General features: G+C 44.3%; 1 protein-coding gene across 2 annotated transcripts; it reads left to right on the top strand.

The window, feature by feature from the left end:
• The first annotated feature begins 4,725 nt into the window (after positions 1 to 4,725).
• TMEM250 (transmembrane protein 250) lies at positions 4,726 to 12,769 on the top strand. 2 transcript variants are annotated; one of them, XM_039506071.1, is made up of 2 exons: positions 4,726 to 4,965; positions 12,162 to 12,769. In XM_039506071.1, exon 2 carries the CDS (start codon positions 12,295 to 12,297, stop codon positions 12,712 to 12,714), a length of 420 nt encoding a protein of 139 aa, XP_039362005.1. In that variant the 5' UTR covers positions 4,726 to 4,965; positions 12,162 to 12,294; the 3' UTR covers positions 12,715 to 12,769. The 2 variants fall into 2 exon arrangements, with proteins under 2 accessions (XP_039362005.1, XP_039362007.1); XM_039506073.1 differs by lacking the exon at positions 4,726 to 4,965 and adding an exon at positions 9,280 to 9,412.
• The last annotated feature ends 2,353 nt before the right edge of the window (positions 12,770 to 15,122 follow it).

Here is a 15,122-nt window from a genome sequence, read left to right on the forward strand (position 1 = left end):
GGTTCCTGTAGTGGCTCAGTAGAACTGGCTGAGGACTGGACATTTCTAGAACGTATCAAAGGCATTTCTTAATCAGTCAGAGGGGCTGCTATTGGATATCAGGACTGCCATCTCCCACCCCACTTACAGCACCCAGATTCAGCAGCAGCCCCAGCATTTTCCAAATCAGAAGATGGGAAACCAAGTCTGGGATGGGACAAATCTATTTTCATAATTTTGTTATTATGCACTTGCTTGGCTGAATTTTACTTCTCTCGTTCCCTCATTGTGGGCTCCAGTTCCTGAGAGTTAATTCCAGGGAATGACCGAGGGAGATAAATGGAAGGCTGCTGTCTTGCTAATCTTAGTCATTGAGCAGATGTTTCCAGTTTTGTGCTATTGAGAAAATCTATGGACTTTTCACCTCCTCTTCTCCCGCCCACCAGAAGCTATTGGGAGAAATAGAAAGGGCAATTTGCTACAAGCATAAGGCTGCCCTATTACCCTTGCTATAATTTTCCCCACCGCATACATCAGGAACCCTTCTCTCTCTTCCTATATGCAGAATAAAAATACTCTCCAGTGCAAAGATAAGCTAGAGAGAATGTTGCAATAACCCATAAGACAGTATGTGCATAAGTAAGTTATTGTACACTGCTACAAAGGGTATGGTCCTGTGCTTTCAAATGCCCATGTAGTGTGGCTGTAACCTCTAATGATTGGCCTGGCTTCTTGGTATTATCGGGTGGCTCAAACTTTTCTTGTTTCTTGCCTTGTCCCATTAATTGGGGTCAGTGGCTGTTGTTCTTTGTCTCCAAGTGTTCTTGTCGTGTGTGTCTTCCAAGCTGACACCAACCTTCTTCATGTACTCCTTCACCATCTCAAACCACCTTTTTCTTGGTCTTCCCATGACTACTAGATCTTGTACTCTCTGGCCAACAGGTCTGCATCTCGTTGTCTCACATGACCCAGCCATCTTAGTTGATACTCCCTCAGCTTTTCCAGGACCATGGCTTGCACAGGCTCAAATTATTATTATTAAATGTTTACATTGTGGTAGAGCCTAGAGGATAACCAGAGCAGGGGACTGATGTGAGTTTTGTATCCTTCCATACTGTAAAGTAGTTCCTTTTTCAAGACTAGAGAAAATAGTAGGGAAAACATTTCCTTTTCCTACTGTATTTAATATAGAAACTTCTTCTGACCATTCCAGTTGCACATAGACACCATCTGGAACCAGGCCAAAGCACAGCCCTACTTCTGAAGGCCTTCTTCCAGGCCACAGCATGTTGGTTGGTTCTTGAAATCACACGATAAACTGGACTCAATCTGTGCTTAAATGTATTGTGGTTTAATGTAGGTCAAATCCTGGGCCTAATCTACTAGAAAATGGCTTTTCAATCATGATCTTTGTAATGCTTGACATTTCTGAGTGGCTCTATATGCTAGGACAACTTAAGCAGTAGCATCCCACTTAATATTCTATCTAGTTTGCTCCTGATAGAGCTGTGTTTGGTATATAAAAGGTTGTCACAAGGAGGAGGGAGAAAAACTGTTCTCCTTAATCTCTGAGGACAGGACAAGAAGCAATGGGCTTAAACTGCAGCAAAGGCGGTTTAGGTTGGACATTAGGCAAAACCTCCTAACTGTCAGGGTGGTTAAGCACTGGAATAAATTGCCTAGGGAAATTATGGAATCTCCATCATTGGAGATTTTTAAGAGCAGGTTAGACAAACACCTGTCAGTGATGGTCTAGATAATACTTAGTCTTGCCAGGAGTGCAGGGGACTACACTAGATGACCTCTCAAAGTCCCTTCCGGTCCTATGATTCAAAGGGGCCAGGCAGATATCAATTTACTGGAAAGGCTATACCTATTGCTCTCTTTGAACATGGGCAATTCCCTCTCTGCCCCTTCTCCCCCCGACAGCACAACATCTTAGAAACTCCATTAATTTAAATTTGAGTTATTTGTTGCCTCTTACGGGTTGTCATAGGGCACATCATGTCTAAATTTTTTCCCCCTAAAAATGTCATGGGGTTGCTACCACTGGTACAGAATCATCAAAGACAGAAATAGTGGGAGTGCTAATGTATTATTATTACTACTATTTATTTGTATTGCAGTAACACCTAGTAGCTCCAGTCATGAACCAAGACCCCGCTGTGCTGGGTGCTCTACAACCACAGACAATGAGATGACCCCTGCCCCAAAGCATTAGCATCCACTATCATTTTAACCACCATGTTGTGCAGACATGCACTGAGCAGCTTGAACACAACACACTGCTTAAAATGGCAGCAGTCTTCAGAGCATTGCCTACACTAGCACTCCCACCACTGTTATGGCAGCAACAGTAACTGTAGCAACACTGTGAAACTTTAATTTAAAAAATATTGTGGCACAGACAGCTGAAGAGCATGATCTGGCCCTTTCATACTAAGAGGAGAAATGTTTTTTCCCCATTTCCATACATTAATTTTAAAACTCCTAATTGTAAGAAGTGTTATACAGTGGAGGTGGGGGGATAGCAGGCACCCTTTGGCCCTCTACAAGTTGTATTGTGAATACAAAGACCTATTTGTGAAAGTATGAAAGGTCAGAACAGAGCCCATAGGACAGAGTTCCACCACTCTTTGAAAAATCAAATCTACCTGTTTTGGTTGGGTAGGAATATATTTTTTTCTATCATGCTGTGGTATTGTATGTTTTAAGAAATTACATTTAATCTAAATTTAGCCAAATATGTTGTCCAGCGGAAACATTCTAGAAAAAAAAATGTTTTGCTGTTGTTTGACAAATACAATACATCCGATGAAGTGGGTTTTAGCCCACGAAAGCTTATGTCCAAATAAATTTGTTAGTCTCTAAGGTGCCACAAGTACTCCTCATTCTTTTTGCTGATACAGACTAACACGGCTACCACTCTGAAACAAACTTTACTGTTTTGCTTGGCCCTGCTCCACCAAATGCCTACACAAACACATGAGAAATACAAGCATGATAAGGAAAGACCCTGGGAAGTCAAAATACATTTTATTCTAGTAGCCACTGATGAGGTACATACTTTTATCTATGTCAGAATGGGGTCCGAAAGAGCATTGCATATATCTTATTTTGAGCAGGAGCATGGGTAGTTTTATTTAAAAGAACTTCCGAAATAACACTGCACACAAATCCATATTAGGAAACATTACAATTATTGTTGACATTTCATTTGACAATTCTCCACTGTATAGTTTTGACTAAATAAGAATTTAGTAATAAAACATTTCAAATGTGAATGTATAGAAAACTGAAAGTTCATTTCAAATTGTTCACTGAATGAGGCAGAAAGTCTGGGTTGTGTGAAACTGAAAAAAGGTAGCGGGCTAAATGCATCCCTGGTGTAACATCACTGATTTAAATGGGAAAGACGCTCATTATTTTTGTATATATGTATTTGTAAATATATGTATATATTTAGGAAAATACAAAAATTCAGAGTTATAACCAACAAACAATTGCAAAGATTGGGAAAAGTCCGCTTTCTCTGCGGATTTCTAAAAAGACCACTAAATTAGTGACTTCACCTCCTTGTAAGCGGTGCCTTTCGAGTTCTTACAAATGGGAATTTACAAAACATGAACTCCGCTTTTAAGTTTCAAACGGTTCTGTTCCTGTACCAACTGCGCCGACCTTGGAGCAGATGCAGTGCGCTGGGGGGGCGGGGGAGCAGGTGGTGCCGACGAGCTTCCCTGGCGCTGTCCCCTAACGGGAAGAGAGCCCGGGAGAGGGGAGGCGAGCCTGGCTGGGCTGCGCTCTGCTCGCTCGGTCCGGGCCCGGGGTGCAGCCCGCCGGCCCCCGAGCTCGTGGGCTGCGCGCTCATCAGCCAGCGCGGCGCCCCCGAAACGCCGCAGCTCTGGGCGGCTGTTCATTAACCCTCGCCGCTGGCCTGCGGGGGGGCAGCTGTCCTCTGCCCAGGGGAAACTGAGGGGCAGCCCCGGAATCGGATAGCGAGAAACGGGGGCAACAGAACTAGCACCTCCGCTGGCGCCAACACTGCCCCCACTTCCCTTGCTACTGCCGCCCCATTTCCCCAGCCCCTCCCCGTTATTCCTCCCCTATTCCTGTCCCCGTTATTCGCCCCATTTCCCCAGCCCCTCCCCGTTATTCCCCCATTCCCTCGCTCTTACCCACTCCCGCCCCATTCCCGTCCCCGTTATTTCTCCCTCTCCCCCGTTATTGCCCCCACTCCCCTCCCCCTTACCCACTCCCCGCCCCCTCCCCCGTTATTGCCCCCACTCCCCCCCTTACCCACTCCCCGCCCCATTTCCCCCAGCCCCCTCCCCCCGTTATTCCCCGCCCTAGTCCCGTCCCCCCGTTATTCGCCCCATTTCCCCATCCCCTCCCCGTTATTCACCCCATTCCCTCGCTCTTACCCACTCCCCGCCCCATTTCCCCAGTCCCCTCCCCGTTATTGCCCCCACTCCTCCCCTTACCCACTCCCCGCCCCATTTCCCCAGCCCCTCCCCGTTATTCCTCCCTATTCCCGTCCCCGTTATTCACCCCATTCCCCTCGCTCTTACCCACTCCCCGCCCCATTCCAGTCCCCGTTATTTCTCCCACTCTCCTCCCCGTTATTCCCCCCAATCCTCTCGCTCTTGCCCACTCCTCATTGCCCCAGCCCCCTCCCCTCACCCATTATTACCCCCTCGCCGCCTGTTCTTGTCCCTCCCCCGTTACCCGGGCGACAGGCTCCCCCCACCCTGGCGGCTCCTCTTTTGCTGTCCGAGGGGAGGCGAGGCGCTCGATGATGACATCATCATTCCGCGCCACACCCCCACCCTCTCCTCGTTCGCCTCTGCCGGTACCGGTTGGAGCCCGAGCGCCGCTGGCCCGCACATGCGCATAGCAGCGCTTGAGCTCAGGCCCGGGCCCCTCTCGGGCCCGGGACACCTGCCCCCAGTAGCGGCGGCCACTCGGGCCGGGACCATGGGCAGCGCGGTGAGTGTCAGCCCCAGTGTGCGGCTGCTGGGGCGGGGGAAGCGGGGGAGCGAGCCCCGCGGCCGGTGCCAGGTGCCCCCGAGGGAGGGAATGGGGCGATCGCCCTGCCCCAGCTCCTGGCAGTCCGGGGCCAGGGACCCCGGGCATGGGGCTGCGTCCCCGCCCCTCTCAGCTCATGGCCCCGATGGGCCTGTGCAGCGTTGTTAGCTGACCACTCCGCCTTGAACGGTCCCGTAGGGTGACGCCAAACCGCCTCTTCCACCTGGGAGCAGCTGGGGCGGGCCCAGTGCCTTCCCCAGACCCGGAGAAGAGCTCCGCCTATCTCTGTCACCGAGAGATGGGCCCCTAAAACATACTGTCTCACCCACCTTGTGTCTCCTTCGTGGACCAGTCCTCTGTGTATGCCCTGGTGGTGTAGCTGCGTCTGGCCCAGGGTGTCAGCGAGACACAGTGGGTGAGGTAATACCCCTGATTGGCCCAACTCCTCATACCTCTGGTCTACACTGGGGGGATCGATCTAAGCTACGCAACTTCTGCTGAATAATGTAGCTGAAGTCAACGTACTTAGATCGACTTACCTTCACCGCGGTGAGTCGACTGCTGCCGCTCCCCCGTCGACTCTGCTTGCGCCTCTCGCAATGGTGGAGTACAGGAATCGAAGGGAGAGGGCTCGGGGGTTGATCCGGTGGGTAGTGTAGACCTACCCTTAGTGAGAGAGGTAGGCTCTCAAGCTACACACAACTCCTTTTCATGAATTTATCAAATTCAGTTCTTGAACCTCGTTATGCTTCTGGCCTTGACAACGTTCCCTGGCAAGGAGTTCCACAGGTTGACTGTGTGTTGTGTAAAGAAGTACTTCCTTATATTTGTTTTAAACCTGCGGCCCCTTTATTTCATCTGGTGACCCCTGGTTCTTATGTTACGTGAAGGGGTAAATAACACTTCCCTATTCACTTTCTCCACCCCACTCAGAGTTTTATAGACCTGAGTCATATCTCCCCATAGTCAGGAGGAGGGCAAGGGCCACAGAGAGAACGAAAAAGAGCGGGGAGGAAGAGATGGGAGCAAAGGGATGTGGAGGAAGGTAATGTGTTGGGCCTTGGGGTAGTAGATTTGGCAAGGGGTGTATGTTGCGGGGGGTATTGTGTGTAAACCTTCTCTAAGGGAGGTGGCCCTGCCCACATCTGCTTGTTCTCTGGATGGATATTGCGGTAGCTTCTTGCTCCTGTGCCACTCTGATATCAGGCTACTGCTAGGAAATGTCGTTCTGTCCAGTGATATGTTGTGGTTTGTGGCGGCAACAAACTGTTTGCTCATCTCGCAGAACCTTCTTTGATGGTGTGAGTGTGCTCTGCCAAATGTGTGTGTGCGTATAATGTGTTATTTGGTGTCCGTGTGTACATATAATGGTGTATGTCTATATATGTATATATTTATAGGAATATACGCATTGCCAGACTGGATCAGCCATAGCCCATCTAGTCTAGTATCCTGTCCGATAGTGGCCAGCAGCAGTTGCTTCAGAGGAAGGTGCAAGAAACCTCATAATAGGTACATGTGGGAATATCTGCCCCTCCCCTGCCATTAGATCTCCTAATCTCTTAAATTAGAAAAAACATGGTTTAATATCTCTGCAAAATTTTGTTAACTCCTGATCTACCGTCATTATTTTATACATTTTTTTTTTATCATGTCCCCTCTTTATTTGTAAGGTAAATAATCCAAGTCTTGTAAATCTCTTTTCAGTTGAGAGTTTTTCCAGGCCACTGATCATTCTCATCACTCTTATCTGAACTCCTTCTAATTCTGGATTATCCTTTTTTGGGGGGGCAGAGGGGGGTGTTACCAATACTGCACATGGTATTGTAGATGAGACCACATCACTGATTTACAGAATGACATTGTAATACGCTCTGTATTATCCATCTCAATCCTTATGCATCCTAACATAGCGTTTGATTTTTGGCCATAGCTGCACACTGAGCCAAGGTCTTCATTGGCCACAGTGTCACCCAGATCCCTTTCCTGAATTGATAGTCTTAATTTAGAATCTTGCAAGGTGTATGAGGAGTATAATTTTTCCCTCCAATGTGCATTACTTTTCATTTATCTACATTGAACTTCATTTGCTGTTGTGTTCCCCATTCACCAAGCTTGTTTGGGTCCCTCTGAAGTCCCTCACAAGCCTCTCTGGACCTGACTAACTTAAATAATTGACATTTTGCTACCTCACTGTTTACCTCCCTTTCCAGATCACAAATAAATATATTAAACAACACTGGACCGAATCTAGTGTGATTCTAGTAGAATTGGTGTTGTAGGAGGTAATTATAGCATTTTCATCATGAGCACCCTTTATATAAAGAGAGAATAAAATGTTCCAGCTTGATTGTCTTGGAGACCAAGCCTCCATTTACCCACAGAATGGGATCATCATGGGCAGCACTTTATATGTGCGCACATGCATTCCCCCATCTACCTTAGCTAGCAGGGAAATGTCTGAAAGGGCAGAAGGGGACTCAGTTTTCAATGACATTCAGATCTTTAGCCTGACAGCATAGTAAAGGGTGCCAATGGTGGTGGGGGGTTTTGTGTTGTGAGAGCCTGGATCCAGACTGGCACTGAGCCAGCCAGATGGGATGGTCTAAGCCTTTGAGTTGAAATTCCTAGAACCACAGTATCAAATCCAGAAAGGGTTGACTCAGCTTTTCATCCTTCTGAGATAGATACTTCCTTGCAGCAACAGATCTTTAAAAAGAAAAAAAAAAGCCAAAATCTTCAAAATACGGTGCATAAAGTTAGGTATCCAAATCCATAGTTAGGAACTTTAGGTGCCTAAATACAGATTTAAGTGCTTAGCATTAAACACTGAGATTAACAATTTTCACTCTATGTCCTTTAGGGTCTGTAATGGGCCTTAAACATACTATAGTAAGGGGAAAGTTGCCTAACAGTTTCTGGGGAAAATTTCCTTTCTCCCTCTTTCGTGCAAGGTATTGTGCATCAGCTGGTTGACCTTTTCTATCCCTGTGGCAGTTGTAATTTGTGGAGGTGGATGAATTAGGCCCATATTACTTAGATCCATGTGAATAGAACCTTGCACCTGTTCTGAACTTTAATGATTTCAGTGGACCTTCCTCCACACAGATCCAGTAGGTTTTGGGAAGAAAGATACTATAGATATGTGAAACATAATTTGTTATATCCTTGCAGAAAACTAGCATTAATACAATGTTAAGACTGAGTCCAGGTCTCCACTATAAACTTACATCACTTTAACTATGTCATTCAGGGATGTGAAAAAGCTAAACCGTGGTGTAGACAGTGCTATGTTGATGGGAGGGCTTCTCCCGTTGACATAGCTACTGCTTCTTGCAGAGGTTGATAGACTATGCCGACGGGAGAAGCTCTCCCATTGGCATAGTAGTGTCTTCACTGAAGCGCTACAGCAGCACCATTGCTGTGTTTTAAGTGTAGACCTTCCCTGAGAGATCAAGCACCTGAAAGTCTACAATTTCAGAGTTAAGCCCTAGTCATGAAATCACTTATGCTCTTGCTGAACTTTAAGAGTGAGTGGTTCCTTTGAAGCTACAGCTGGAAGCATGACATTAACTCTGTTCCTTGAGCTTATACCTTAATAGAGGTCTCTCTTTATAACATTATAAATTATTTGTCAAATTGCTACTATGTACAGTATAATATAAGACAGCCATGTATGCAATAAACTACAATATATTATGTGCTTCAGACTTGGCTTGATATTTTTTGAAGTCTTAGTGAGATAAATCAGAAGACAATTGTTTCAGTAGTTTGGAAGTTTCAAGTCAGCAAGATGAAACTTATTTTTTTATTTTTTAGATCAGCTCCAACCTAGAAAGTTGTGGAGCTGTGAAACGCCCTAGCAATCTTTTTCACTGTACCTAACAAGTCAGGTGGCACTGGAAAATGTCAAATATTATTTCATTGCAAGAGTAAAATGGCATCCAGAAAAACCAACGGATTATCGACCTTTTGCTGAATGGATGGTTATGCCATTAAAAATGTAATATTCTTAAAAGTTTACATTTCATCTTACAACACCCCCTCCCACAGCTGCTCCAGTGTCAGTGTTAATCTTATCTAAGAGCATAGACCCATTAAAAGTCATTTATGTTTACATGATGGGCACAGCAGCATGCAAATGAGAACAAGCTGTTGCTGTTAAATGACCTGGTCAGCTCAGCTGTTGAAGCATATCTCAGATTAACCTGCTGATTGTTTCATGGGAGAGAATAACAACTCTCCCTCTATGACAAGGCTCTGACATAAAGCCAGTATCTTAACTACACCCCAGCATAATACCATGAAAAGGGGGAGTATTCATGGGCAGGGTAGAACAGAGCAGATTCAGAAATCAGGTTTTAATGCTCTGACACTTATACTTACTAATGTACTTACTCTTAAGTAGGTAAGTAGTTCAGTTGACTTCAGTGGGGCTACTCATCTGAGTAAAATTAAGTAGGTGCATAAGAGTTTGCAGGAACAGGGTCTTAGGGAAGGATTTTAGAATATTCAGTAATGTTCCAATTAAAGGTATTCAAGAAGAGATTGTATTTTTAAAAATACAATACAAATAATATATAAAATGTTGTTGATACTGCCATATCTAATACATGAATATACCAAGTTCTAAGTTTTGTAATTTGTCCATTCACAATATTTTTATTTTAAAAAATCACTTAAAAGCAGTATAGTATGTGGAAGCACATTGTTACATATACTGCCATGTCTAAGTTTATCTAGAACCTTTTCTGTTAGAAAGATACTTCATTTTCTTAATCACAAGATTAAGAATAATTCATAATAAGATTAGAATAATAATAATGCTTTGCATCTATGTATTGTCTTTCACTCAAGGATCTCAAAGCACTTCAGAAACAAATTAATTGTATGTTTTGGGCTTTTTCTGTAATGTTTGTCATGATAGTACCTGAGCACTTTACTAAATTTGTTCCTATAAAACTCTTGTGAAGTAGGGAATTATTATTCCCATTGTACAGATGGGAGGCTGTAGCAAAGACTGGGGAGGTGACTTGTTTAGGGTCATATAGGATGCACCTGATAGACCCAGGAGCAGATCCCCAGATCTCTCAAATAACTTAACCAAAACACCATTAATTTTCCTCTCTGTTAAGCCTCTGGGTCATACTGTGCATTGATTATTAGGCAGAATTTACTTGGGGATTTCACCTTCAACAGTGCACCAATACATGGCCCTATGCAATAGGTCAGGATTATTATCTCTACACAGTTAACTGAGGCAGAGAGTGGTTGTGACTTGCCCAAAGTCACACATGGAGTTAATGAGGCTGTTGTGAGGTTTGTAAAGTACTTTACTATACTGGCATATAAGGTATTATAACCTTATAATTAACTAATAGTAGCCTTGGTAATAATAGGAATTAGTTTCAAAGAATGGTCTAATAATAAAGTGAAATTTCTTGTTAGTCCTAGCAATGATAGTATTTCTCCTTCAGCAAAAGAGAGAACTTTCCAGGCCTGTGTGTCTGAACTTTCTCCAGCTGTAAGATGCAAAGTAATAACAAGAAACAATGTTATGAGGTGTGGAAGGAGGCTAGGGAAGTTCTCCATTATTTAATAGCATTGTCTGATTAGTGTATTGTCATCTGATAATTCCTGGAAGTTGGCACATTAGACGCATGAGGTGAAACAGAGAGTAGCTAACAGACTAATGCTCATCACTGTCAAATAATAACAAAGGTTACATGGAAACATGCTAAGATTATAAATCATAAACACTGTGTAAGACTATGGCTATTTCATTTATCTTTGTAGAATATGAAGGGAGAAATAAGGTAGGTAAATACCTTTTTAAAACTATGGAGCACAGGGAATTGCGATGACAGTGAGCCCTCCAGGCTCATCCAAGCGAAGGGAGGTACATCCTGTACAGTGTGAGAAAAAAACACATTGCTTTGTTTTTCTTGCAAAATGTTCCATTGTTTTCATTTTGTTTGTTGGAAACATCCTTCTGGGATGTATTAGCAGGAGTGTTGTAAGCAAGACACAAGAAGTAATTCCTCCGCTCTACTCCATGTTGATTAGGGCTCATTTGGAGTATTGTGTCCGGTTCTGGACACCACATTGCGGGAAAGATATGGACGAATTGGAGAGAATCCAGAGAAGAGCAACAAAAATGATTAAAGGGCTAGTAAACATGACCTGTGAGGGAAGATTGGGGGAAAAAAAAGGGTTTGTTTAGTTTGGAGAAGAGAAGACCTAGGGGGGCATGATAACAGTTTTCGAGTACATAAAAGATTGTTATAAGGAGGAGGGAGAAAAATTGTTCTCATTAACCTCTGAGGATAGGCCAAGAAGCAATGGGCTTAAATTGCAGCAAGTTTAGCAGTTTAGGTTGGACATTAAGAGAAACTTCCTAATTGTCAGGGTAGTTAAGCACTGAAATAAATTGCCTAGGGACATTGTGGAATCTCCATCATTGGAGATTTTTAAGAGCAGGTTAGACAAACACCTGTCAGGGATGGTCTAGAGAATATTTAGTCCTGCCCTGAATGCAGGGGACTGGACTAGAAAACATCTCAAGGTCCCTTCTAGTCCTTCGATTCTGTGATTCTATGATGCTTAGCAAGGTTTAAAACTTAGCAGGAGCCAAGAATTGCTGTTGTCTGTACTATGGCCTGTATTTATTTGCACAGTATGTTGAAAGCCTCACTTGAATAGAGTGTTACTTATAAGTGAATAAGGATCATATGAAAACCCATGGATCAGTGGGACTACTGACATGGGTAAGGACTGCTCACGTTGCAGTATCATGCCCTGTTGATTAAGGGGATATGCTATATGTTAATTGACCTTGCAAAATTGTCACGAAAATATACCAGCTCAGAGACACAGTCCTCTTGTTTCCACTCCATTACCATAGTGAGGTTGATGATGGGTTAATATTATAACCTAGATACCACGCTGATTGGGTGTTTTGTAATCATCCAGTTAGGCAGTAATGGAAAAAATTCTATTTTACTTGCCCATCAAAAAATACATTACCCCAAGCAACAGAGTGAGTAGAGTTTTGCAAGGTGGTTGTAAATAGCACCAGGTTGGAATAGATCCACCAGACTCTCTTTATCTCCCTCTGGAGTTTTTAAAATGTGTTTTCCTTCTGTTCCTTCCTGCAGGCCTGTTCCTTCCTGGAAATTCAGCAGAAAGTTTGCATTCATAGGTTGCTGAATCTTTTCCATATTAATGGATGACATTTGGTATGTGCACTGCAAATCCTGCTCTGGGACTCTGTGAACTGTGGGGTGCCTGATGCCTGTAATCCCCATTCCCCGCCGTGTCCGTTCTTTCCACGGCCCCCACACAACATGTCTGCATTCAGCCTGTGGCCCAGTAAGGACCACTCACTTGGTGCGCACCAAATACAACAACTTCGACATCTATCTGAAATCCCGATGGATGTATGGATTCATTCGTTTCCTGCTGTACTTCAGCTGCAGCCTGTTTACCTCCATCCTCTGGGTGGCGCTCTCTATCTTGTTTTGCCTTCAGTACCTGGGCATCCGGATCTTTCTGCGTTTCCAGTACAAACTCTCCATCATCCTCCTCTTGTTGGGGCGAAGGCGGGTGGACTTCAGCCTCATGAATGAACTGCTCATCTATGGAATTCACGTGACCATGCTGCTAGTGGGGGGGCTGGGCTGGTGTTTCATGGTGTTTGTGGATATGTAAATAAAGTGAGCGCATGTGGGCTCAGGAGGCGACTCTTACTCTACCCCAAAACCAATGGCTATCTCCTTTGCCTTTTTTTAAATATACATTTATTTCTCAGTGCTAGATTTTGATAAATTCATGTACCTGTCTCTGGAATTGAGTTTATTTTTATTTTTTGGAGGGATGGGTTGCTGCTTAGTTACAATCCCTGATTGCAAGTGGGCTACATTCAATTTTTGTTTGCACAGTGAAAACTACATACGTTTCCTTCCAGTCCATAGGAGTCTAGCCTGCTGAACTATTCCAGTGGGCATGGAAAGGGCAGTGATTTAACTGGAGGAGGGAAGCCAAATAATTTTGCACCCTGCCCCTTTAATCATCTGTATCCTCTTTCTAAAAATGTTCAGTGATGTCCTATGCAAGTAATATATATTCCTATCTACCCAGTCTTGTCCCCCGGTGTATTCTGGACTTGCATTATCCTTTGCTAAACATATTGGGCCAAATTCATCAATGATTTCAGTAGACTTACACCAGCGATGTATTTAGACCATTTTGATATTGTATTTACCTCAGTCTGCAGCTTTGATAGCTTTGAGCGGCTTACCCCTCTTTAGGCATTTAGGGTGGGATCTTCCAGAATCACTTGGCACTGACATATCATTCCCATTTGAAGTAATGGAAGCAGAGTTAGGCCCAGTGCTAAGTGCTTTTGAAAATTCCACCCTCAGCAAATAAACCACTGGAAAATGATAGGCCTAGAGTAACTCATCTCCATCTCTTCCTTAATGCCTAACATATCTGGACCCGATTCTGATCTTTCTTACTTTGGGTTTACTCTAGTGTCTTCATGGAAGTTACTCCTGAATTGCACCAGTGCAAGTGAGATCAGACTATGGTGTCCTTCATCTAGGGGAACTTGAAAACTAACCAAAATCTGAAAGTGCAGCATTGTGAATTTTTAAATATTATAGAGGAAATATTCTGGCTTTGCCACCAGTTGTGGCAGTGGAAGATCAAGTCATTAGAAACTTTTTCTGATGATTTAATAATCGAGAGACAAGTTCTGATCTCAGTCACACCGATCTTAATCTGGGGTGATTCCCCTGAAATCAATTTATGCATAACTGCAAGTGAGTTCAGAGCCTGGCCCAAAGTGTCTATTCAGAGTTACCAGCATTTACTCAAAACAAACTTAGAATGTTGTCCCTTTCCCCATTTTTCTGTAAGGAATTGCAGATTGATTTCTTACAAGAAGGTTGGCTACAAAGACCAAGACCTATTTCTGTTTTCAAACCATTGTAATTCAGTCCATTGAAGTCAATGGAGTCATGCTGATATAAAGTTAGTGTAAGTGAGATGAGAATTAGGTCACTGATGTATTGAAAAGAACATTTTTTGTGGTCCAGTATTTGTATTTCCTTCAGTAGGGTTACTTCATAGGGTCCAATACATACTCATATGCAGAGGGAAAGGGTGCTTTTACATTGCAGCTTGTGGGGACAGTGCCTTTTGGTGGTAGACATTTGGTTTTGCAGATGCCGAGTAGGGATGCTTCTCTCTGAAGCCTTAATCTAGAGCAAAACCAGAAATTATCTATACAGTCTGATAATCCAATAATACAGACTGACCACAGGGTGCTGATTAAGGCTGGGTCCTGGCAGAATAAATCTTAGATCAGCACTGCAGGAGCTGAGAGATGTTTCTATGGGAGCAAAGTGGTTAAACAGTGTTGTGCCATGAGCCATGTTCTCTTGATGCTCCTTGGTAGTTGCCAGAACTGTGCATGTAACTGCTCCCCTTGGGCTTTGTTCTAGGAGAGTTCACCCAGCTGCTGTTTGTTACATCTGCTGACCCAACCTGCCTCATCACCCTTGCGTCTGAGCACCTTACACATTCTTATTTTGTTTTACTAATATCTTACATTTAAGGCTGAGATTTTGTCATGGGTATTTTTAGTAAAAGTCACAGACGGCCACGACTCACAGTGCTGTTGGGATTTGCAGCTGCTCCAGCTCCGCCACTGCTCCTGGGAGGCTGACCCAACTCCGGCTGGCTGCCCGTCAGCTGTTCCGGCGGCCCTGGGGTTAGCCACTGGTCAACTGTTCCGGCAGCTGCGGTTTGAGCAGCCCCAAGGCTGACAGCTGCTCCAGCCCTGCCCCAGAAGAAGTCCTGGAGGTCCCGGAAAGTAATGGAATCTGCGACCTCCATGACAGTATCACTGCCTTAGTTATATTTGTTATATAAGAATTGCTGGGAGGGAGGGAGATCTTCTGTGATACTTCCATTCCCCAATCTTCCCACCCAAAACGGTGAGGCCCAGATTCTAGGTTCCAGTGCGCAGACCCTTTCTAGCAAAGCTACATCGGGTCTCTGGGGAGGGTGGGTCCCCAAATGAGATAACAATGCCCTGTTATCTCCATTCT

Source organism: Mauremys reevesii, linkage group 19, assembly GCF_016161935.1.
Source record: "Mauremys reevesii isolate NIE-2019 linkage group 19, ASM1616193v1, whole genome shotgun sequence".
Classification (NCBI taxonomy): domain Eukaryota; kingdom Metazoa; phylum Chordata; order Testudines; family Geoemydidae; genus Mauremys; species Mauremys reevesii.